At 45.1% G+C, this 22792-nt stretch overlaps 1 protein-coding gene across 4 annotated transcripts in view; it reads left to right on the forward strand.

Annotated features, from left to right (window-relative positions):
• HENMT1 (HEN methyltransferase 1) overlaps nt 1-22792 on the forward strand; it is a 763672-nt gene that overhangs the window by 324983 nt on the left and 415897 nt on the right. For all 4 annotated transcript variants that reach the window (XM_069641865.1, XM_069641866.1, XM_069641867.1 and 1 more), the window contains exon 3: nt 9266-9378. In XM_069641865.1, coding sequence (XP_069497966.1) covers nt 9266-9378 — 113 coding nt within the window. The remainder of the gene's footprint in view (nt 1-9265; nt 9379-22792) is intronic.

The following is a 22792-nucleotide window of genomic DNA, read 5'->3' on the forward strand; positions in this document are numbered from 1 at the left end:
CCCTGGAGGGATGGGGGGCTCACTCTGGAGATCTCCACGCAAGAGGCCTTTGGCTCCCGGAGTGGAAGTCACTACACATCAATGTCCTGGAGCTCCGAGCCGTGTTCTGGGCCCTCAGGTCGTTCCTTCCTTCCCTCAAGGGCAAGGTGGTGAGGATCTTCACCGACAACACCACGACGATGTTTTACATCCGAAAGCAGGGAGGCACCAGATCCCCAGCCCTGTCCAAGGAGGCCCAGGACTTGTCGCATTGGGCTGTCGCCCAAGGGATGTTTCTGGTACCCTTCCACCTGGCAGGAATAAAAAACACCATTGCCGACGCAGTCAGCAGGGAGCTGCGCTCGTGCCACGAGTGGGAACTGCGGCAGGATCAAGTGGACCTCCTCTTCGACGATGGGGTAATCCCCAGATAGACCTGTTTGCGACGGCGGCGAACACCAAGTGCCAGAGGTTCACCAGCAGGTTTCCCCAGCCGGGGAGCATGGGCGATGCCTTCTCGTTCCCCTGGGACGGCCTGTTCCTGTATGCGTTCCCTCCGTTGCCGTTGATGCTGCGACTCATCAACCAACTCAAACGGTCACGGTGCAGGATGATCCTGGTCGCACCGGCGTGGCCGAGGCAGATCTGGTTCCCAGACCTTCTGGACATGTCAGCGGCCCCGCCAGTCAAACATGCGACGGACGCAGATCTCCTCATTAGAGAAGGAGGCTCCATCCTAGTATGTCGTCAGGCTTAGTATGATAGTCGCCGGTCTGTTTCCATTTCCTTCCCACTCTCCCCCTTCCTTATCTATGTCTAAGCTCTTGCACTATCTGAAATGTCGTCAGGCCGAGTACGATAGTTAACTTCACATCCTTACTGTTCATGGCCTGTAAGAATGTCTTTGTATTTTCCCTTGTTCCCTCCCTTGCCTTGAAGAGCTTTGAAACACATTGTGTATAAGCGCTATATAAATAAACGATCATATCATATCATATCCTCCACCACGATCCAGCGTCGCTGAACTTGCAGGCCTGGCTCCTGCAGCGCTAGAGTTTGGAGGGTACGATATCCCTTCGGACTGCAAGGAGGTACTTGCAAAGGCCAGAGCGCCCTCGACTGGACACAAATGGAAGAGGCTCTCTGTCTGGTGCCGTGCACAGAAGATTAACCCTCTGCGGATTACGGCACCTTAGGTGCAGCCGTACCAACTGTCGCTGGCCAAGGCAGGGCTGGCCCACGCCTCTATCAAGATCCATCTAGCAGCGATTTCCCGCTACTCCAGGACCCCGGGGCGATCATCTCTCTGGTCCCACCGCCTGGTGAAGGAGTTTATGAGGGGACTGTTCCGGTCATTTCTGCCGGTGAAGGTCCCGGCCCCGGCATGGGAGCTCAACGTGGTGTTGTCCAGGCTCATGGGGCCGCCATTCGAGCCTCTGCATTCATTACCGTTGAAATTCCTGTCGTGGAAGACAGCGTTTCTTGTGGCAAATACCTCCGCATGACGGGTGGGAGAGATCCAGGCCTTCTCCTGTAAACCTCCATACTTGACTTTTCACAATACGAGGGTGGTGCTGAGGACGCACCCCTCCTTCATGCCCAAGGTGCCGTCCGACTTCCATCTCAACGAGCCCTTCGTGTTACCGGTTTTCTTCCCGTCACCTTCGTCGCCGGCTGAGAGGACTTTGCACTCACTGGATGTGGCTAGAGCGCTGAAGTTCTACGTGGACCGCACGAAGAGTTTTCGGATGACATCACAGCTGTTTGTGAACTTTGGACCTGTGAACCAAGGGAAGGCCCTCTCGAATGCTTCCATTTCCAGATGACTCTCTGGCTGCATCATGCACTGTCACTGGTTGGCAAACTGACCGTTACCCGGCCGTCCGAGAGCCCATTCAACCAGAGCAATCGCTGCTACCATGGCGTTCCTGTCTGGTGTGCCCCTGCTCAACATCTGCAGGGCTGCTATGTGGAGGTCGACGCACACCTTCACGAGATTCTACTGCGTCGACCGGGATTCCAGGGAGGAGTCCAGAGTCGGCCAGGCAGTGCTGCGCAACCTGTTCGCTTAAGATGAGCCTGGTGAGGAGGTAAGAGATGCTTAATGTTGAGTGGATGTACTGCTTAATGTTGAGCCTTGCCACCTCCCGTGGTTGTGCATGTGTGGACTGCTATGTATTCTTATATTCATGAGCATGTGAATCCATGCCAGTCCCCATGCTGGAGAAGGAACAAGTTACTTACCTGTAACTGTTGTTCTCCAGCATGGGTCTGGCATGGATTCACATGCGAACCCTCCCTCCTACCCCTCTGCGGCTCTTCACTTGGTCCTACTGCCACTTTACGTGCTACCAAATCTGAAGATGGCTGCCAGAGGGGGGGGCTTAGGTAGAGGGCAGTCATTAGCTGGGGGCAGTATTGGTAACTAGTAGAAAGACAGTTCAGAAACGAAACTGAAACTGATTTTTTATTTACTGAGGATTCCCAGCCTGACGGGGATTATTCATGAGCATGTGAATCCATGCCAGACCCATGCTGGAGAACAACAGTTACAGGTAAGTAACTTGTTCCTGACTGTTTGTAGGACGACCCAACAAATTTCATTGTGGCTGTGTTTTTTCGCCTTAAAATGAGCATGGACATTCATAAGGTCCCAGGTACCGTTTTTTACTGTTCTCATACTATTCCATATGTTTCAGTAATTGATTGCAAGCCGGCATTTACACATATCCTTATTATTCAGATGCCATAGTCTGAAGTGACAGACTGAAATAAAGCCATCTGCAGTAAAGACAGTCGGCCACCCACAATCAACTCCATGCCATGACGCCTTTCTAATAATTTGGGTAGTTCACCCCCTTCCGCAGTGCCTTCCCTGTGATTTTTCACTTCTTGTTCACCTTTTTTTAAAACTATCCTTCTCTAACTCTCTGTCCAATATCGTCTACATCAGATTAAATGTTCTGACAACAGTTCGGTGCTTTAACAATGCTGCTTACTCTATACAGCCCCTGCTACAGTTCCAATTGTCACCGAACCAGAAACACAACAAATTCTATGTGTCGACAATAACTGCATATTGCTAGTTGATGCAGCAGTGCATGAAATGACGGTCCCTTTTTATTTTGCCTACTAACCCATGAATATGCATACTGTTTTGTGTTACGCATACCTTTCGTGCCATTTAAGACACATATGTATTCTTAAATGTGTGTCTATGTAAGAAATTAAACTTTGTTTAGAAGATTTCTCTAGTCCTGGTGAACTTTATGAGCTAGTATATACTAATCTAGCTTCACTGCCAACATAGGGTGACCTCCCGTGCGTTAATGAAAAGGGTAGCTTTTGACTCTGTTCTCCATTTTTGCATAGATTAGTCCATACAATTGGAATTATCAGGGTTTTCAATTGGCACACATGGAGCAATATGTGTAATGACTCCCATTCAAAAAGATCATTTTGTAGAAATGTACCTGAACAAATAAAATGAAATAAATTAAAAATCATATTCAAACGGTTGACAGCATTGACATAGTCAGGAGCATATGACATGTATATTGACAGATGCATAGTTAACAACCATGAGTGGGGCGCCCACAAGACGTATGTACACATGTAACATGTAAGAGAGAAACATGAACATAAGGGTATTCATTAGTTACTTAGTTCAATAGATCAGGGTAGGCACTTACTACCATTTGTATTCATCTGGACACCGAAAACTATTTGTGCCCTTGTTGTTATGCTCAGCTCATGTATTAATGTGCAGCTGTCCATGTGTGTATCTATAATGTGGCTCATAAACATGCTCTCGCTCGACCCTTCAATGTAAACCATATCTGCCCTCGCTATTGCCTCTTCCTTTACCTGTATGTTACCCTCCATTCTGTCCAATGTTCACTGCACAATCATGTATGTAATCCCCGTCCTTTATGGGCTCAGCTATGTAGGCAGCTGGGTTAACTGTTCGATATCTCACTACTTCAATGTCTGGGTAAGTTACTATTCTCTTGTAGCCTGATGCTCTTTGTGCAGTTAGTGTGCTCTTAGATTTCTCGAGGATGGGGAATAGGGCGTGCTTCACGTACATTAGTACGGGCCATCCCATCTTTTAATTGTTGCCACCTTTTCTATGGCAAACACTGCAGCAGCAAGCGCTTGTTTGCAGGGGAAGTGTCCCTGCATTACGGGATCCAAGGTACCACTGCAGTATTATTTATTTATTTATTAAAATGTATAAAGCGCAAACTAAGGCACGCAGGCGCCGAGAGGCTAACATTGACAGTACAGAGTTAAGAAAAATCCCTCTGCAAATTCGCACGTTATCTAATTCAAACAGATGGGTTTAAGTGCCCTACGTAAGGGAAGATACTCCTCAATGACTCTCAGTGATAACGGGGACAAATTCCATAGTGTAGGAGCCATTACTGAAAATCTAGCTGCTTAGTTCTGAGGTACCTGCAACTGTTGTATCTGGTACTTAGGTTGCACCAGATAGATCTTTTTTCAGTAATACAGTGACCCCATTATGGTTGACGTGACCATCATAGTTTGACCGTCCAAAGGTGACAAAGGCAGAATCTTAGATTTAAATTTATTTATTTGTAGAGCGCGCCTAACTTTCCTCAAAATGTTAAGTTTCCGAAAACCTGCGTCACATACCGCCGAAATCTGTGCTTCACATGAGCCAATCGGTAAAAGCCTTACCCCAAGAGTTTTCACCGACGCACATCACGCTGGGCAGGGCCAGAGAGAGTTGGGCCAATATTGGGAATTCCAGAGACTACTAGTAGTTTGAGGACCGAACACTAGCGCTTCTGTTTTATCTCGGTTTAACTTTAGCCCATTGGCAGACATCTTCTTGCCTATGTTTTGACGTTTGCTGGAAGGCCCAGTTAATGGGAAGTCCAGGCGAAACACTAATTGAGTGTCATCGGCATAGGTGTAAAATAGGACTCCAGACTCCGCAATCAAGTCTGCCAATGGATGTACATACAAGTTAAATAGAAGGAGGGACAGGGCTGATCCTTGGGGGACTCCACAAGTCAATCTGGAAGTCGGAGATTGTCAAGCTTGAAAGGAGATGGTCTGAGATCGTTCTGTAAGGCCCTGCAACAGTGAGTTTGTGTATGTGGAGTACTGCAACACCCATCCCCTGCAATAGTTGCATAGCCCCAGGAACATTTGCATCTCTTTCATTGTGCGTGGGCGAGTGGTGGAGTGTATTGCCTGCCCTCTTTCTAGTGTTATTCTGCACCCCTCAATGGATATTATCTGCCCAGGTACACAACCTCTTCCTGACAATACTGCAGCTTCGTTTGTCCACTTTGTATCCCTTGTTTGCTAGCAAGGCCAAAAGATGCACTGAATCTGCTCTGCACTCTTCCTCTGTCTCACTGCATATCAACAAATCATCAACATACTGGATCACTGTGCTTGGTGTACGTCAATTGCTCAGATCCATCTGGATCACTCTGTTAAAGATGCTGGGTGACTCACAGTACCCCTGGGGCAGCCGAGTGTGCTTGAATCTGGGCCCACGATACATAAATGCAGTCAAGTATCTTGAATCTGGATGCAGTGGGATGAAAAATAAGGCATTCTTCAAGTCGATGACTGTGAAGTACTTTGCCTTTGCTGGTATGTTACACAATACTGTAGTGGGATTCAGAACCAAGGGAAACTCTGCTTCAACCACATCGTTCATGGGGTGTAAATCCTGGATGAAACACTATGACCCACACTTTGTTTTCTTTATAGGGTATATTGCTGTGTTGCAGGGTGATGTGGAGGGCTGGATGATACCCTGCTAACATAGTGCGTGTAGGGTTGAGTAAATTCCCTCATCTGCTTCTCTGGACAATGGGTATTGCTTCCTCTGGGGCAGCAGTGCCCCCTCCCTTAATTTTATCTTTACCTCCCCCACTCCCTTCAGTACTCCTACATCGTGGGGCCCCTTGGTCCATAATATCTCTGGCACTTTCTTGAGATCTTCTTCTGTGTGTCTGTTCCCTCTCTTTTCTAACTGCATTAGTATTGGTATCAGTTTCTCCTTTACTTGGACTGGACAAGGTATCAGTATCTAAAACACCATCCCTCCCTCCTCCTCGTCGGAGAACAATTGTTCATCCGTTACTCCTGTAATTGTTAGTGTGGGGTCGATGCATTGCACTGTACGCCAATCCATGCTGTCATTGTCTGTCCCACACAGGACCACCATGTCTTTGCGGACTATCACCTCTATTAGTTGCAGCACAAGTGTGGTTCCTTTTATGTCATCTTTCTGGCACTGGGGTCTGAACAGGAATTCTGAATCCAGTCGGAACACTTTCCCCTGTATTGCTGGGACCCATCCTAGCAGAATCTCAACCTTGTACAGGAACATGCTTGGGTACAAGGGCTGTGCTTGCAGAGTGCTTTGCGTTTGTGCTGCCAGGAGAAGTGTGGCTACGTGTGTAATCTCCATGAATGAGATTGTTGCGTTTTAACTTGCTGAGCAAATCCCTCCCCAGTATATTGATAGAGGTGTCTTTGGAGTAAAGTAGGGGCGCTACAAGATGTTGAGTCCCTATCGTTGGCAGTAAATCATTTGTAACTGGAACCGTGACCACTGCCCCAGAGAAGCCCTGCTTATCCATCTCTTTGTTTGATAGTGGAAATTCCCCCTCCCTGATGCAAAATTTGGTAGCTCCTGTGTCTATGAGAAAGGAGAATTCTTCTGGTCCTATTTTCGCTGCCACCTTGGGTTCCTCATCAGGGTTGTCAGTTACTGCTAGGACTGGAAAAACTCAGGCTTTCTGTGGGCTCCCCTATTGTTGCGTGTTAACTGGTGGGAAAGGGAAAGGGTTTCCACCTCTAACGCTGACCCTGGTGTAGTGAGGCACTATGTTCTGTCCCAGCACCACTGCCATTCCTGCTGCTACGGCTGGTGGTTGTGTCATAGTTGGGGCCGCTGCTCCGCCATCTGTCGTTCCCCCCTGTGTCAGCATCTCACCATGCTGTGTAGGCATTTGTGCTTGTTGTGTTTGCGCTGGAAGAAGCTGGACCATATGCCGCTGTGTCGTGCCGAACCCCTGTTGCTGGACTGCCTCAATTGCCCATGCCTGCGCTTGCTGGAAGAAAAGGCAGGTGCACGCCAGGTGCCCTGTGTTTTGGTATAAGTAACACGGCCCGAAAACCCTGTACCCTGATCCTCTATATCCTCCTCTTCATCGCTGTGGATACCTTCTCTCCATTTGGAAGAACTCCCCATGCATGTAGTCCCTCAGTGGTGGCGTTCCCCATTGTGGCGTATATTTAGACTGTATGTAGTTCACTTGCTGTGGCATGTACCCCGCAGGAAAATCCTCCCTGTGGCACAGATGCAACTGCAGCAGTGTCTTGCACCAGCAGTGCCCCCTTCATTGTATACTTTGCCAGTTTCTTTTGTACTAGCTTATTTTCTGCTTCGACTGCATTTTCTGCTGCCTGCCTTTCACTCTCTTGTTTTCTTTTGCAGTAATGTACTATTGTTGCCTGTATTTCTGGCCACCCCTTAGCTTCAATGCCTACAATCTTATCTAATGATACTTGTACCTCTGACGGCAGTCCCTTTATCAGTATGTGATAGAACAAGGGTATACATTTATCCCATGACCTCCGAGTCTCTTGTGTCCATAAATCTTTTACCAGTTTTGTATAATCGGCTGGGTCATCGTCGCTTTTCATTTCATGAGCCATTACTATCCCTAAATCATAACTGTCAGGATACATAAACGCATAGAGAGACTGGTTACTCGTCTCTCCAACCTGATCGGCACACTGATGCCACTACTATATAACACTTAATTCAGAGAAAATATTTCTTATATTTTACTCTGAATTTATTTCAGCCACGAGACAATGGACATGCAAACAATTTATTTGTCAAAAATAGAACTTTATTATTAATCTACATATTTTAAAACAACACATAGGATCTCAAAATCCAGTCTAAAAAAAACCTCTAAACTAGAGTGCAAAAATGTTCATTGAGTTCATTACATATGTTCATAAACCAAAACAAATTTGTGCAACAATTCATTATAAACAAATCAATCACCAATTCGATAAAGCTCATTAGATTGGGGTTTCTAAATATGCTGTTGTATTGTGTTTTGTCATAAATGACACGAAATTCATGTCATATATTCTACACAAAAAGGCACATAACCTAGACAATTCATGTATAAAATAATCATTCTTGTTCATTTTGTATCATATACTACTGCAAACTTTAGTTTTCAGAGGCATATATTGGCTTCTGGTCAAATAAAAGACTTTGTTAGTTCCGAGTCTTAAGGATGGTCAACATGTTTCGGCCATTACAATCACAATTAGGCACTATCCCTAGTGACATTTTAGAACACATTTCCTTGGCCTTCTTCAGGACGGACTATTTCTTGTATTGAAGCGTATGTCTTATATACCCCATTTTTCAATCTTGAAAACGTGCTGACATCACCCAGTGAGGTTGCCGCTGGCTCAGTCTGCCTGTGATGCGCAGTATGAGCTCTGTCCCTTGCCCCCCTGGTGCGCGGAATGTTGATCATGTGCAAGAAGCAGGATTTCCCAGGCATGGGGTTTACCCCTTTGAATGTGTTCTTATTTAGGATAGGTTATTTCTGTTGTGTGCAAATTATACGTGCGCCCTTTGTGCTGTTAATATATGTAATGCATCCCCACTCCCACAATCACCCACGTGGTCTCTTCCCGTGCTAGGACTATATTTTTGTTGTCCCATGTTTTCCCCGCCTCCCTTTTAGGGTGGCCTATCCCTCCTTGCTTACGCCCGCAGGTTGTAGTTCTGGCCCCCTATATGGCGCTGGTTGAGCACCTTCAATTCAAATGTAAGGCCTGCCAATATGTTTTGGATATTGGCTAAAAAGATCTGAGTTGCATATAGATACATTCCAAAGATTTGGGAAAATAAGTAAAATTATAATTGCATGAGATACAAAACCGTTTCAGAATATAAGGTAAAGAAAGAGCATAGCTATCCTCAAATAACCAACAGAAGGGCGATGACTACATTTCTAGGAAGCTAAAATGCTCCAAATATACAATATTAGCAGTTTACAGCGAATGAACTTTGAATATTGAATTAATGTAATGACCATTAAAATATGCCTATTTATATCCATCACAACGTCTAGTCCTTTGCAAAGAGATGCCATTAGAGTTGTGTTGGGCGTTCATGGACTTCTTTGCAAACTCCAACTGTGTTAGAATATTCCTGTAATAAGCTTTTCTTTCCATCATTTCACAGGTAGCAGACTTGGGATGCGCTGATTGCTCTTTGCTGTGGACGCTGAAGTTTTGTAAATGTATTGAGGAGCTTGTTGGACTCGACATCAGTGAATATGAAATGAAAGATAACATGTAATTCATTATACAATTATTCAGATTTCCATGAAGTAGTACACCGTAGAGTTAACAATAGATGCCTGATCGACCTGCAACCAAAAAAATATGTAATTCAAAATAACACTTGACTTTTCACACTTTGCTGCTATCCTTAGATACTCTGATCATGTGATTGCTTTAAGGTATCCCGCTTGGTGAAATTTGATGCACAAATGTGTGGTGGTGTTTGAGATCTGAAATCTCAGATTTAAACATATTCTTTCCCATAATAGTTTGAAGACATTGGTACAGGTGATAAAATATAATTGTCACTTCAAAGTCTTGACTTTATGGTGTTCATGTCTAGAATATGGGTTAATTGATTTAACAAATATTTGTTTAATTTGCCTTTAAAGTGGTAGTTCTTTAAATGAAGTTTAGGTTTTTTTCAAAAAGGAAATGTCTTGTTATTTATAAACAGACACAAAATGGCAGGACTCTTGCATACACTGCAATAGTGTATAGTTTACGCATTATAAAACATTTCGCCGCTACTGTCACATTTCAAACTCCTCCCTCCCCCAACTGCCTCTTAAAGCCTCTTATACACATGTGTGGTATGAAGCAAGTTCATTTTACAAGCAGTTGCAGACGCGGGGTGCGCCTCCTCCCCTTCTTCTACCCTGATCCCAGGGCGCCCTCCAGCTTCCTGCTGGCACCCTATTAGCGCCCCTGCACCATAAGCTGCCTCTGCTACTGGTTACAAGGTTAGATATCCATGGTGTTGTATTTCTCTAAATATGGCAGCCACAGCACCTCTATGTTCTGCTTTGATTCATCTATGAGGTGGGTAAGCCTATCCCTCCATAGTCTAGATGTCCCACAACTTGCCAAGACATTCCCTTTGCTTAGGAGTTATCAGCATTTTCCAATACTACACCACACAACTCTTGCCATTATTAAACCGTTACACGACATGCGACCCAATGTGGTTCAGTCCCCCCTCTCGTAGACCAAGCAGAAGCAACTGTTGTGAACAAGAAGTAAGACCCGGACCAGAGGACATGATTCAACTCGTCTTTATTTAAATAAAAAGAAAACGCCTTCCTGCCCATACAGCTAAAAGCAGATTCCCTTCCTAAGAAACTAAAACTAGGGTGCTTGTCAGAATAACCAACAACACTTTTCTGTCCTAACTTGTCGTTCAACCTGGCCCTAGATGAAAACAAACAAAACAAAGAAACGGGCTATCGTCCTCTAGTTTTGTCAACACCTCTTAGCTGACCCCCTCTGCTTAAGACCATCTTTAAAATAAATGTTCCTCCCAGTGCACGGTTCCTGACCTCGTCGCTGCAACAGTTCTCACCAAGAAAATCTCTTCCACTGGGGAAGGTTGGTGATACCTTTGTCAACGGTGTTAGACTCCCACTGCCGTTCATTTGCTTCTGGCTGTGGCAGCCCTCTTTAGTCCTCTCTCTCCCAGGAATTTTCATACAGGGGTTGAAAACCTTTTCCTCCCAGGCGTCCTTGGATTCAGTGGAGTTTTGCAGGCTCCAGGCCCACCGCGTCCTCTGCTTGGTTCTGCCTCCAGGTAGTCTCTATTTTGCTCTCCAGCGGCAGCGGCCACTGTGCTTGTCTTCTCCCCTGCCATTCAGCTCTGTGACGGGGAGTCTCCTCCTCCAGCTGAGGACTTTGGGGTTTTATAGTCATGTCTGCTACGAGGGGTAACATGTTTCTGATTATATGATGAGTCTGAGGAGGGGTCAGCCATGATATCAGCCAAAAAAAGGGTCTTAACACATTTCTAACTTTTGTAGCACCCTTATAGGTGGAGAGTACAGATTTCACGGGAGTCCTCCTTCTACTTCGGGAGTTCTCATCCCCTAAGGGTGGCTCCCCTTTGGGGAGAGGGGGTGAATTTCCCAGATTCATCACACAATTCAGGTGTTGGGGATAGTGGTATCCCCTCCAATTCCTTGATCCAAGATAGCACCCCCTTCCAGTATTTCTGAATCTTTCCACATTCCCACCAAATGTGCCAAACGTTGGTCCCCACTTGCCTGCATCTCCAGAAGGCTGAGCTCACATTGGGGTACATTTGTGACAGTTGATGTGGATTGTTAAGGATTCTAATGGGGCGTCACACACCAGACCAGGACTCTTGATACTGGCCTAGGCTGCAGCGCACAATGAAAACACTTTTACTTAATTTTCTAAGAATTCAGATTGAGATGGCATCCAACCCTTCTCACACCCCCTTTTACAAATACCCCGGGCCACAATGGACCATGAACCATGCCAGTGGGTGGTAATACAATCAAAATCACACAAATTTAATATTGGGCAGCAATCACCAGTGATAATTACACTGTAAAATGATGGAATACACTTAGTTTTACCTTCTAATATAACATACACAAAGCACAAATGAATGGGATCAATTACTTTTCGGGTAGATAGCACCCCGGTTAAGATTTCCCCTGGCAACGCTCCCTCAAACCCAGGAGGAGCAAGAAGTCAGGTATACTAGGCAGCAAACAGAATTGAAATCCGGCCTTCCCCCACGAAATGGGATTTTGAAACCTTTGCAATTGCACAAAATAGCACTTGGAATTAGTAAATATTTGTTTTACATGTGCGGTTGAATCAATAAGGTAGAAATTAGTATGCTGTCTCAAAGATGTCAGAACACTTATAAACTATAAGGCAATGTATTAGCAACAGGCATACGATTCAGAAATCAACTTTGGAAGGAACGCACAGTCACAGTGCAGCAAAATCACACATGGGGAAATTACATTTGCTAATTTTCACGAGTTTAAATGTCAAAACAGCTTTAAAAACGGGTGAAACGGACAAAATCGCAATGCGGTTTTTATGCTGAGGGACAAATGCACATCACAGGGATAATACAAAAGTAAAAGGGTGACTTTAAATGAATGACTGGATGAGACTTTTAACAGGAAAGGAAATTCGGTTTTAAAAGTGAAAGCAGTGGACAAGGAAAATCAGTTTGGAAAGGAAATTACCAGTTTCACTTAAACTATATTTTAGTGACTAGATTGTTCAAGAAAGACACGGTCCGCTCGAAGGTTAATTTGCAAAGTTAACCTGTTCACGCCACGTTCAGCTCTATATGGGAATTAATTAAGTTATTCAAAACATGACTAAGGATTTAATCAATGGACTCAAAGTATAGGAAAGAATGGCGCCAAAACATGGAGATCAAAAACAGGATGCACAGAGGATTCTTATCAGGGTATTGACGGGATTACCTATAGGGTGGAACAAAGGCAAGGTATCAAAATGGGGTATGCTACATTTTGCTATGGGATGGGCTGATACTTACAATCAGCACTTGAATTTGAAATTTGGGACCGCCAACCGGGTTTCTGGACAGCGGGACAAGGATCTGGTCACGGCACAGCGGCGGGCTCTCCTAGAAGGGGTGATTAGTAATGTCTGGATCTCTAGAGATGTTGAAGCAGGAAGTCAGGAGAGTCCGTCAGGATAGTCAGTCAGTCAGCCAGCCAGTCCTTGGTTTCTCTGAGACTCTACCTTATAGAAGGCGGATGACATCACAGGATTTACTGTGGGGGCAGACCTTTGGCTTGGCATGCCTCTAACAACTGGATTGGTCAAGGGTGGCAGTCACCGCCTTCCTGTCAGCCGGTTGGACTTCAGGGACATGACATCAGTTTTATGGTGTATGCTTAAAATGCCCTTGGCCCTCCCACAGTTATTTTTGCCAAAATCACTTGATTTTGGCAAGAATTGCACATTTGTACAGATGTGGCACTTTTTTAAATCGCATAGGCACATTCCATATTTTACACTGAACCTGTCATTGCAATTCCCAAGTTTATCCTATTTTCTTTAGTCGTTCTACTAATCTTTCACACTTTTTGGTGGGAAATATTTCACCTAAAATGCTACAATTTTATATATGTGTACATGTTATCATAGAGCATGTTTGCATTAAGTTCAGTTGGTTGGAGTTTAGGGTTGGCGGACCCCTGCGCTTGCAGGTATGGTTAGTTGGTTGCTGTGACATGACCGGCGACCTGGCACATGATTTGTCAAGGGACAAGAAACTCCAAAGTCCCTGAAGAAAGTTTTGCAGTGTTTTTAGACAAACCTTGTTACTTGCTGGCGCTGTTGGGTGGTTATTACCCCTGTGTTATAGCTATGAGATTTGTTTGTTCCGGAGCATAATGATGGAGGAATGAAGGTCCTGACTTGTTGTCCTTAGTAAAGGTTTTAATGTTGTTTTATTCATACATAAATTGGCCTAGTAAACATGCTATGTCCAGGTGAGAGAAAAAAAGCCAACGCGTTTCGACCGTAGTCTTTGTCAAGGCTGTGATTTGTGGTGTGGTGAGGTGACAATAGTGACAGCATATCGGCGCATCATTACAAGGTCATTCGTGTTTAGACAGTGGTCATTGTTAATATTGATCACATGACATATTTCGGTGGAAATGTGTGAGTTGTGGTGATAGTGACAGAGCAATTGTTAGTTGGTCATCATTCAAGCATATAATTTAGACAATTACAGGTAATTGTTATTGTAACAAACATTTCCATCCGGCAGTTGCCATGATGTCAGGGTACCAAGGAGAAAAGAGCAGGGTGCTGTTGCTTGTGGATGGCTGCTGTTGCTTACCGGAGTAGATATGGTTGATCCTGTATAGGATGTGATAGCTGGTGCTGGTCTCCCAGTTGGGACCGGCGGCGGGCTGAATAGCCAATCTGAGGGTTGAACAGGTAGGAGGTTTATTGCAAGTTGGAGAGGCCTGGATAGGTATATCATTGATACCAGAAAGGGGGGGCTTGGCATAGGGTGAGGCTGAAGGTGGGCCTGTGGAACTGTGTCCAAGTTGGGCGAATGTCAGATTCAGTGGTGTGGGGGGAGAAGGGTGGAGTGGCCGTGTGTAGTCGCCGCGTCGGTGGAAGGGTGCAAAGAGCCATTTTGGGGGGGGCTGATGTGTGGTCGTGTTGGGAGTCAGCTGTGTGACCGGATGCTCTGTGTATAGAGTGAGGGCTGGGGGAGGCCACTTGTGTTGTGATCATGTTGTCCTGTTACGGGGAGGTGGGCAAGGGTCAGTGCCTGGTCAGAGCTGTAGCATGCCGGGATGCGTAGTGCTGGGTAGGGGTGACCAACCCGGATCGTGGTGGTGAAGGATAATGGGCATGTTGGCAGGCGAATGCAGCGCAGGGTCGTGATGGCATACTGCTCAGCCAGTGATGCCCGGCATTGAGCTGATTGAAGGCGTCACAGGGCTGGTTGGGGGGGATCCCGGGTGGCGGCGGTATGCCGGTTGCAGTGGTGGAGGGCGGATTGTCGGGCCCATGTGGCCAGAAGGTGCTGTAGAAGCATGGGTGCAACGGCAAGGTCAGGTTCAGGTGGGGCGCATACAGCGTTCGGGGCTAGGTGGTCCTGCTAATGATGAGACCCGGGTTGTAGGGTCAAGTGTGCTCAGGGTGGGACAAGCTGATAGCAGTCCGGGTGTGCAGAGATCCGAGTATCTAGGGTGCAAGGGTAGTAGGGGGGGCACGGCTGGTGGTCGGTCCTGCTGGGTGTAGCGGTCGCTTGTGGCGGTGCGCACACAGCGTTTGTGTGCTCGATGGTGCTGTCGCAAGGGGAGAAAAAGATGGTCAGGGCAAGGGATCTTACCTCTAGGCGGGCTGGATAGCCTCCGAAGTTCCGTGGTCCGACACGGGAGGTCTGGCTGGTACCCGGTTAAGTAAAAGAAACATTCCAATTGGTGAAAGGTAGGCGTACCGTGATTGGTCAGGATAAAGGGGGAGCTCCTGGGTGAGTGGGCGGTTGCGTTCGTATGGCCATAAGTTAGGGCGTTGGATTGACAGGAGGCAGGTTGGAGAGACCCGCTGCCTGTCGTGAATCCGAGGAGCCAAGTTGGCAGGGGGTGGTCATTTTCTTGTTTGTTGAAAGCACAATTTTACACATGGTTAATTTTCCTTGAATGTCACTTTACAAAATGCGGTTTTCTCTCGCATCTGCGTTTTGAGCATTTCCATGGCCCTAGTCATTTCTACCATACAGGAGTCTGTCCCAGACAAGGGTCCAATGAAACTTTCATAAGCACAGAGAGAGAGGGCTTCTTGTGAAGGGCTTGTCAGTGATATTGTGTTGCAAAAAGTAAAGTGTTTTGCGTATGGCTTGTAGTGCAGTTCATTGTTATTTCACAAATCTTGCCTGGCACAGCCTGTCATTCAATGAGAATGCCCTCTTTTTGCTGGTGCACGTCTTGAATATGGATGGACTTAGCTGGGTCTCCCTGGATCAGAACTGTGTACTGTTGAACAGATGAAAAAAGCATCAGGGTGCAGTAATTTTAAAAGGCAGAATATTTTCTTTTTTTTTTCAGTGTAGGGTTTTGAGCTGGCAGCATAGCAGCGCTGCATATTTGGATTCTTTTCTTTGGTGCAGACGAAGAAAATACTGCCAGCAATTATCGGGGTGTTCTGTGTTTCATCTTGCCACATGTGTGGCTGGTAAGACAGTGCAGCCATTATTTTGGTGATTGCAAATCGCAGTTTTAATTCAAGGCGATAGTGCTCAACAGAGCCAGCGCAGCCATTCTGCTGGGGACTTATGAGATGTGGTTTGGTGATGTACGGGAGTTCTGCTAGGCGGATAATAGTGCCATCGATGCAGTACCTTAATTGCCTGCCATTTGTACTGCAGTGAGACCGAAGACTGGTAAGACTTAAAACAAAATCAGGGCCCATCCCCATCTGAGGTTTCCCCTTTAAGATTTTTGCCCCATTTGTATTCTAACTCTCAGCTGGTAATCGTTCCCTATATAAGCAGGCTATTAGGCCCCTTGACCCTCTTCTCGACATTCTAATCATCTCATACGACAATGGATCTTTGCACAGGTTCTCCCCCCCCAAACCTTTGTGTGATAAGACTCCCTTTAATTGAATATAGGGGATCGCTAGTATTGGGTTTGATCCCCAATGCTCTCTCCAGTAGCTCTCATGACACATTTGACCAGCTGCTCGAAGCCCACCTCATACCAACTGCGAAACCGCAAAGGTTTGTGGATGAGGTTACTTTTTGGGAATGCCCAAATGCAGCTCAATCCGCAGGGCCAGGACGTGAGCCAGAGTGTGGTTCCCCTCCTTCCATATATCCCATAACACTGCCAAGATCTGGTTGTTGAGAACTCTTCTAGGGATCTTTGAGGGACCCAAAGCCACATACTCAACGAGACCGGGTCTAGGATCACATGTATCCACTGCTTTGTGGAGAGCGGGTCCAGATGTTTAACCAGCTCTCAGTTGCACTGCTTCGGAGCAGCAACAGTTTTCCCTCACAGTGTCCCTGCCCTTTATGTGCGCTAATATCTTCCCCAGGGACTTCAACCTCCCAGCCAGCACATCCACCAGGACTATGAAGGAAGACGCACAGAATCTCCCCCAGCCCGCTACTGACCCAACCTACAAGCAATAAAATATCCTAAAGCTCATCACTACCTTGCTGGCCCTACTTTACAACACACGTATAAACCTTGATTGGTCTGATTACTTTACCATTCCCTTCACCATCGACTGTGTTGCCTCAACGAACCAGACACATTTACAGCTATCAAGCATACATTCCACTCAGCCCTACAGATGGGGGGTGTATCGGCCACTTTTACTTCCTAAAAATAGGCAAATGCTCCCAAAAAATTAAAATACAAATACTCCTAACAAAAAATAGCAAATAGACATGGTGGACCTTGAGCTCCTGCTTTCACCCACACAGCTTCATTGCTATGTTTGGACCAGCAGGGCACGGACTATCACAGGAAGAAACTACTAATGTTACTGCCTGATTGGAAGAAATACACCATTATCTTTTAATGTGTATGAGTAATTAGATGCAAAGGAATATGTATTACAAAAACTTTTTTCTTTCTCAGTTAAAACGTATTTTTACAAACTTATGAAATACTCCCATTGGGAACTGGACGTACGTTTTTACTCCATAAAAAATCATTTTACTCCCAACTTAAATAAATTGGGAGTAAAACACTCCCCCTTCAAAATCTTATCTGGAGCACCGATTCCGCTCCTTTAAAGACTTCCCTATTGAACCACTCATTGATGATCTTCACAACCTTCACCTCCATCCGATCGGAACCCCAGTACAAGGAATGTAAAAACATCTTAGAAGCTCTCAACAACACCCTGAAAACCAACACTAATATACATGCCATAGAAAAACAAAAAAACAATTAGGCATAAGCCCTCAGCCCTGTGGTACATGTAAGAACTTAATATCAGCACAAGAGTCATTTAAAACAAGAGAAAACCTGACACGACTCCAAAAGCTCATCTGACTTAAAGAACTTTGAACTGCATACAGGCAACTGATCGCTACAGAAGCCAATAATGAAAACAAAGCTCTCTTCCAAGTAGTCAAATCATTCATCAACCCTTTCCCTAACTCTCCAATCCTCATTCTATTGAGATATGTACCGCCATCAACATCTTCTTCATTGACCAGACCAGCAAGTTCTGAGAAAATATCGATGCCAACCTGTTCTATCTAAACTGTCTTCCTAAAACAGAGTGGGCCTCATTACGAGGTATGCCGGTAGCCATGCCGCTATTGGCGGCATGGCTGCGGGCAAAACCGCATCCCTGTCCTCGGAATGAGGATTTAGCTGACCATTCCGAGTTCGGATGGCCCGGTAATTCCTCACTCGAAGGACACGGACATGGTTCATCCCCATTCCCATTTCAGCCCCCATAGGGCTGAATGGGAATGGGAGAGGGAGTAAACAACGGGCCATTACGAGATGGCCCGTTGTTTGCTCCCTCTTCCCCTCGCGGGACCCGGTATGCACGCCTGGTTTTCCCAGGCGTGCTTAACGTGTCCGGCGAGGGGACCTCGTAATGTGGCGGAACGGGTTGAACGGCGCCGCAGCCTTTTACGGCGCTGTTTAACCCGTTCCGCCAGGGTCGTAATGAGGCCCAGTGTGTGGAATGTTAGGTGTTTACATTTGAGAGGGAGAATCTTGATGCAGCATTTGTAGTGTTGGTGTCATAGAAGGTAGAGGGGAGGTTGGCTGACGAGGAGAGACAAGAGGACGTTATTTTACTGCAGCTGCACTTTGGATCACACTCAATAAATGTCTAACAAGTATTCACAATATGAGTGCTTCATTACACAAATACATTACACTGACTTCCCCACTGATCCCACCTTGCAAAACAATGACATGCACCACCTTCAGCACTCTATCCATGGTGGACCAGACTAATAACCTAGCATCCCTCACCTCCTACTCTAATGACATTCTACTACCCTCCATTCTCAAGACACTCCCCACAGAACCACTCCATCCTTTTCTGGCTATCGTTAATGTATCCCTCAACCAAGAAAAATGTGTCCCTACCCTCAAAAATGGACGAATACTCCAGCTCCATAAAAACCAACACTGGACCTTGATTGTCACAGCAACTATGGCCTTATCACACACCTTCCTTTCCCAGGCACAATCCTCCACAGCGCGGCAACCACTCAACTTCAAGCACACGTCACCCCCCACAACCTCCTATAGACGTACCAATCTGGCTTCTCACCCAGATACAGCACAGAGAATGCCAAGTGGTAGACCATGTTCTCTGCATCCTTGATGATGGACACAGCTGCCTCCTGGTACTCCTTGACCTCTCCACAGCATTCTACATAGTGGATCATCAAGCTCTCATCGACATATTACACAACCACTTGTGTCTTGGTGAGACCATCCCCCAGTGGTTCACCTCATACCTAGAAGACTCATCAGTATGTCCAGATGAATATCTGCAGATCATCCCCACTACGGAGTCCCACAAGGTACCATCCTCTCAAGCTTGATCTTCAACCTCTATATGGAGCCCTTGGGATCCTCCTTGCCAACATCAATATTCAGATGATCCTCAACTCTACCTCAAAATATCTTCCATCAGAGACATGCACCAGCTCAAGACCTGCCTCACACTGACACAAAAACGTGATATCCAGCTCATATCTCAAATATTACCCCACCGTAATGGAATTCCTCCTCCTCCTCTCCAATAACACAGAACAAACTTTAGATCCAGACCTGGCCGTCCACCGTGATCTTAGATGGTTTCACCCCACAGATGACACCCTGACGCAAGTCCCTGGGATTAGACATTGGCAGTCATAAAGTTGGGTTTCACCCCATAGATGACACCCTGACACAAGTCCCTGGGATTAGAAATTGGCAGTCATAATGTTGGGAAGGGGGGACAATCGTCCCAGGCCCTGCATCGATTTCAGATGAGGCAGAGGCCGGGAAATGTGCAGTAGGGACTCTGGGAGTGGATGGGGGTGGGAGGGTTGTGTCAAGGGCCATAGTGCAGGGAGGATGGGGGATGTTTTTGTTCTAGCGTCAATGGGAAATCAAACGCCATTTTTTAATACTAGCAGCCATATTGGAATCTTGACGTAGGCATGTGCTGCAGCCAGGGCCGCAGGCCTGAGACACACACACATAGAAATAAGCATATGCATGCGAGAAGAGGTTGTAGCCTGGACACCGGTGAGAAAGGCAAGAGCTGCGAAGATTCAAAGACCTCCATTGTCTCATGTTGCCAGTATTGGTATCCCAGAAATAATGTGCTCTGCAAGGCCACAAGGGGGTTGAGATCTCTCTGCAAAAAGCAATCCCACGAGAAGGAGGGCACAGGCCTCCAACCTTCCCGGGTCCCAGTTCTTAGTAATAGCACAGAGATGCCCCTGTCCCAAGACCCCTAGCATTCCAAGGTACTAGTCAATCCCAGGCCACCGATCATAAAACTGTTAAACCCCCTGCCCCCAATCGATCAGAAAAGATCAGAAAGCAGGGATCACTCGCCTTCATCATGGATCACGTGACTTGTGCTGCGAGGTGCCAGAAGGGGCAAAATAATACATTTAAAACTAGGGTGGGGAGCTTTGCATGGGCGCCGACATGTCTGGAATTGAGCTGTAGTCTGTTAGATGCAATGACCTCGAAGTATCCTCCTAGCCCTTTTCCGCAGCACAGCGTGCACAGTAGGTTATAGAGCATTCATTCTTTTATTTTTTATTATTTATTGTGTATTAGTCACAAAAAGGACTTTTTACACATGTATTTCACATAAAACAATGACTACTAATATAACCTATAGACAACAGCGAAAGGAAGCAATACATTTTCATCTCACAAAATAAACAAGTTATTTCCGTCTAACAGATAAACACATTATCTAAAACATATACACATATAAACAACAGCCAAAGAGGAACAATAACATTCTCTTCTCCCAAGAAAGACACATAATTAATTCATTTCCATCTAACAAATAAACACATGAACTCAGACATGTGACAATCTGTACATTTCATTTTTAACAATCATAAAGAAATGTTTATAAAATGTAATTATTTTTTTATTTTTTTTATTTAAAAGGTTTATTACAAACCTTTAAAATCTTACACTTTTATCCATTTACACTTGAATCAATTATCAGCATACTAATTTATACATAGCAAATGAGGCATCAAACAGACATTAACATAATTATTTACTTTAAATAATTATTGTTCTCTCTTTAAAACGTATTAATTGTTCATTTTGTATTCGAATCTTCGAAACACAATCTCCACCAGTCTTCCATATTCAAGGTTTGATACTCGGCCATGAATTACCCCAGATGTTTTGTTCTTTCTGGCCTTAGAGCTGTACAGAATAAGGTCAATCTTGTTTATTACAGAGTCTGCAGCATCTTTCCATGCCAACATTATTAGTCCACTGACTTAAAATCTCTTTGGTCTTAAATAATTTGAGACAAAATTTCATGTATGGAGATCTTCGTTGCTTATCAGGAAATTTCTCCAGATATCTCAGTAGTTGGGGCTTTTGATTCAATTGTACATGCAGCATGATCTTATGTTTAGCTCTCTGATCCTATGTGTCAATCCAGTCCCGTAACCAAACCTTTTTTATTGTGCTAGATTCAGGTTTGTTTGAAGAGTATCAATGTCAATGTTGAGATCTTGCATTGCTTTCTTACAGCGTTTAGCCCACAGAGTCATAATATTTGCATTGTCTCCACTGGATGGATCTTTAATTATGTTAAATCGTGGTAAAACATTTTCCATAGTAATTTTGCGGTATAATGTAAGCATGTTCCAGCATATTCTAGCATTTACAGATAACAGATTTAATTCGTATCTAATACATGCTGTTGGGACTCCCTTTGGAAGCCATAAAACCTTGGACCAAAAGATGTTTTCTAGTGTAGTCCACAGAGTGTACGGACATCCCAACTCACGCTCCGCACCTTGGATCAATGCTGGAACCGCTTTTTGCTTATAAAATGTAAGCACTGAGAATTTACCACATTTTTTATGTAAGACAGCTGCTTGTATTGCCAATTGCCGCCATTTGGCTTTAATTTTTTCGACCCATGGTGTATCATTCACACTTGAACCGATCGTCATGCCAAGATACATTGTATGAAGTACCCACTTCACTGACTCTTTCCCAAGGTGCCATTGAAACTTCCTATTTGAGCGTGTTTTAATCTTACTTAGATCTTGAAGTGTCAGAATTTCTGATTTTTTGATGTTAATAGCCCATTGTTGGTAACATATTCTTCGAGGGCATAGACTTTACGTTGCAGCCCTATTGGAGTTGTGTCAAACAGGACCAAGTCGTCCGCATAGAGCATCCATCTTATGAGACCCATGTATTTTTGATGGGAACGATTGGACACTTTTAATTGCAACACCAACATCTGATAGAAATAAATGGAATATGATTTCGGACAATGGACAACCTTGCTTTACCCCACAAAAGGTTTGTATGGGGACAGAGAGCGTTCCTCCTTGCTCAAAGAATACACAGTCGATATTTAAGTCTCCACACAAGATTATATATGGTGATGATTCCACTGCATTAATATCATTGATTAATTCGGTGACTCTATCGAATAAGGCCATTGAGCCAGCTGTCTGATGCTGCCAGTATAAGTTAATAATAAAAATGTAATTCATTTAAGAATTTTAACAAAGCAATTGATAGTGGAATCTCTTTCCCAGACGATATCCTATGCCAAAAGGCGTGGGTAGGAAGTCAAGATGGATCGTGGACGAAATGTGCAAAGTATTTTACTTGCTGCACAAAGGTGGCAGAACAAGTTATGAGTAAATGGTATGAGTCCTGTATGAACCCTTTACCACAAAGAGTACATTCGGATGCTGCAGGATCACATTTTTGCCAAATACATTGCATTTCGTTGGTCTTAATGATATTGAGTTGAAAATGCAACAGTTCTGCCCGCCATGAAGGATTAGGAAAGCGTCTTACATATGGATGAACGTACTGGCTAGATCTTTCACACAGTGTATAACTTTTTGTGTGTTTCAGGCTGCTCATCGAAGCTCTGGTCT

This window comes from Ambystoma mexicanum, chromosome 1q, assembly GCF_040938575.1.
Source record: "Ambystoma mexicanum isolate Mex_15411 chromosome 1q, UKY_AmexF1_1, whole genome shotgun sequence".
In the NCBI taxonomy this organism is placed as follows: domain Eukaryota; kingdom Metazoa; phylum Chordata; class Amphibia; order Caudata; family Ambystomatidae; genus Ambystoma; species Ambystoma mexicanum.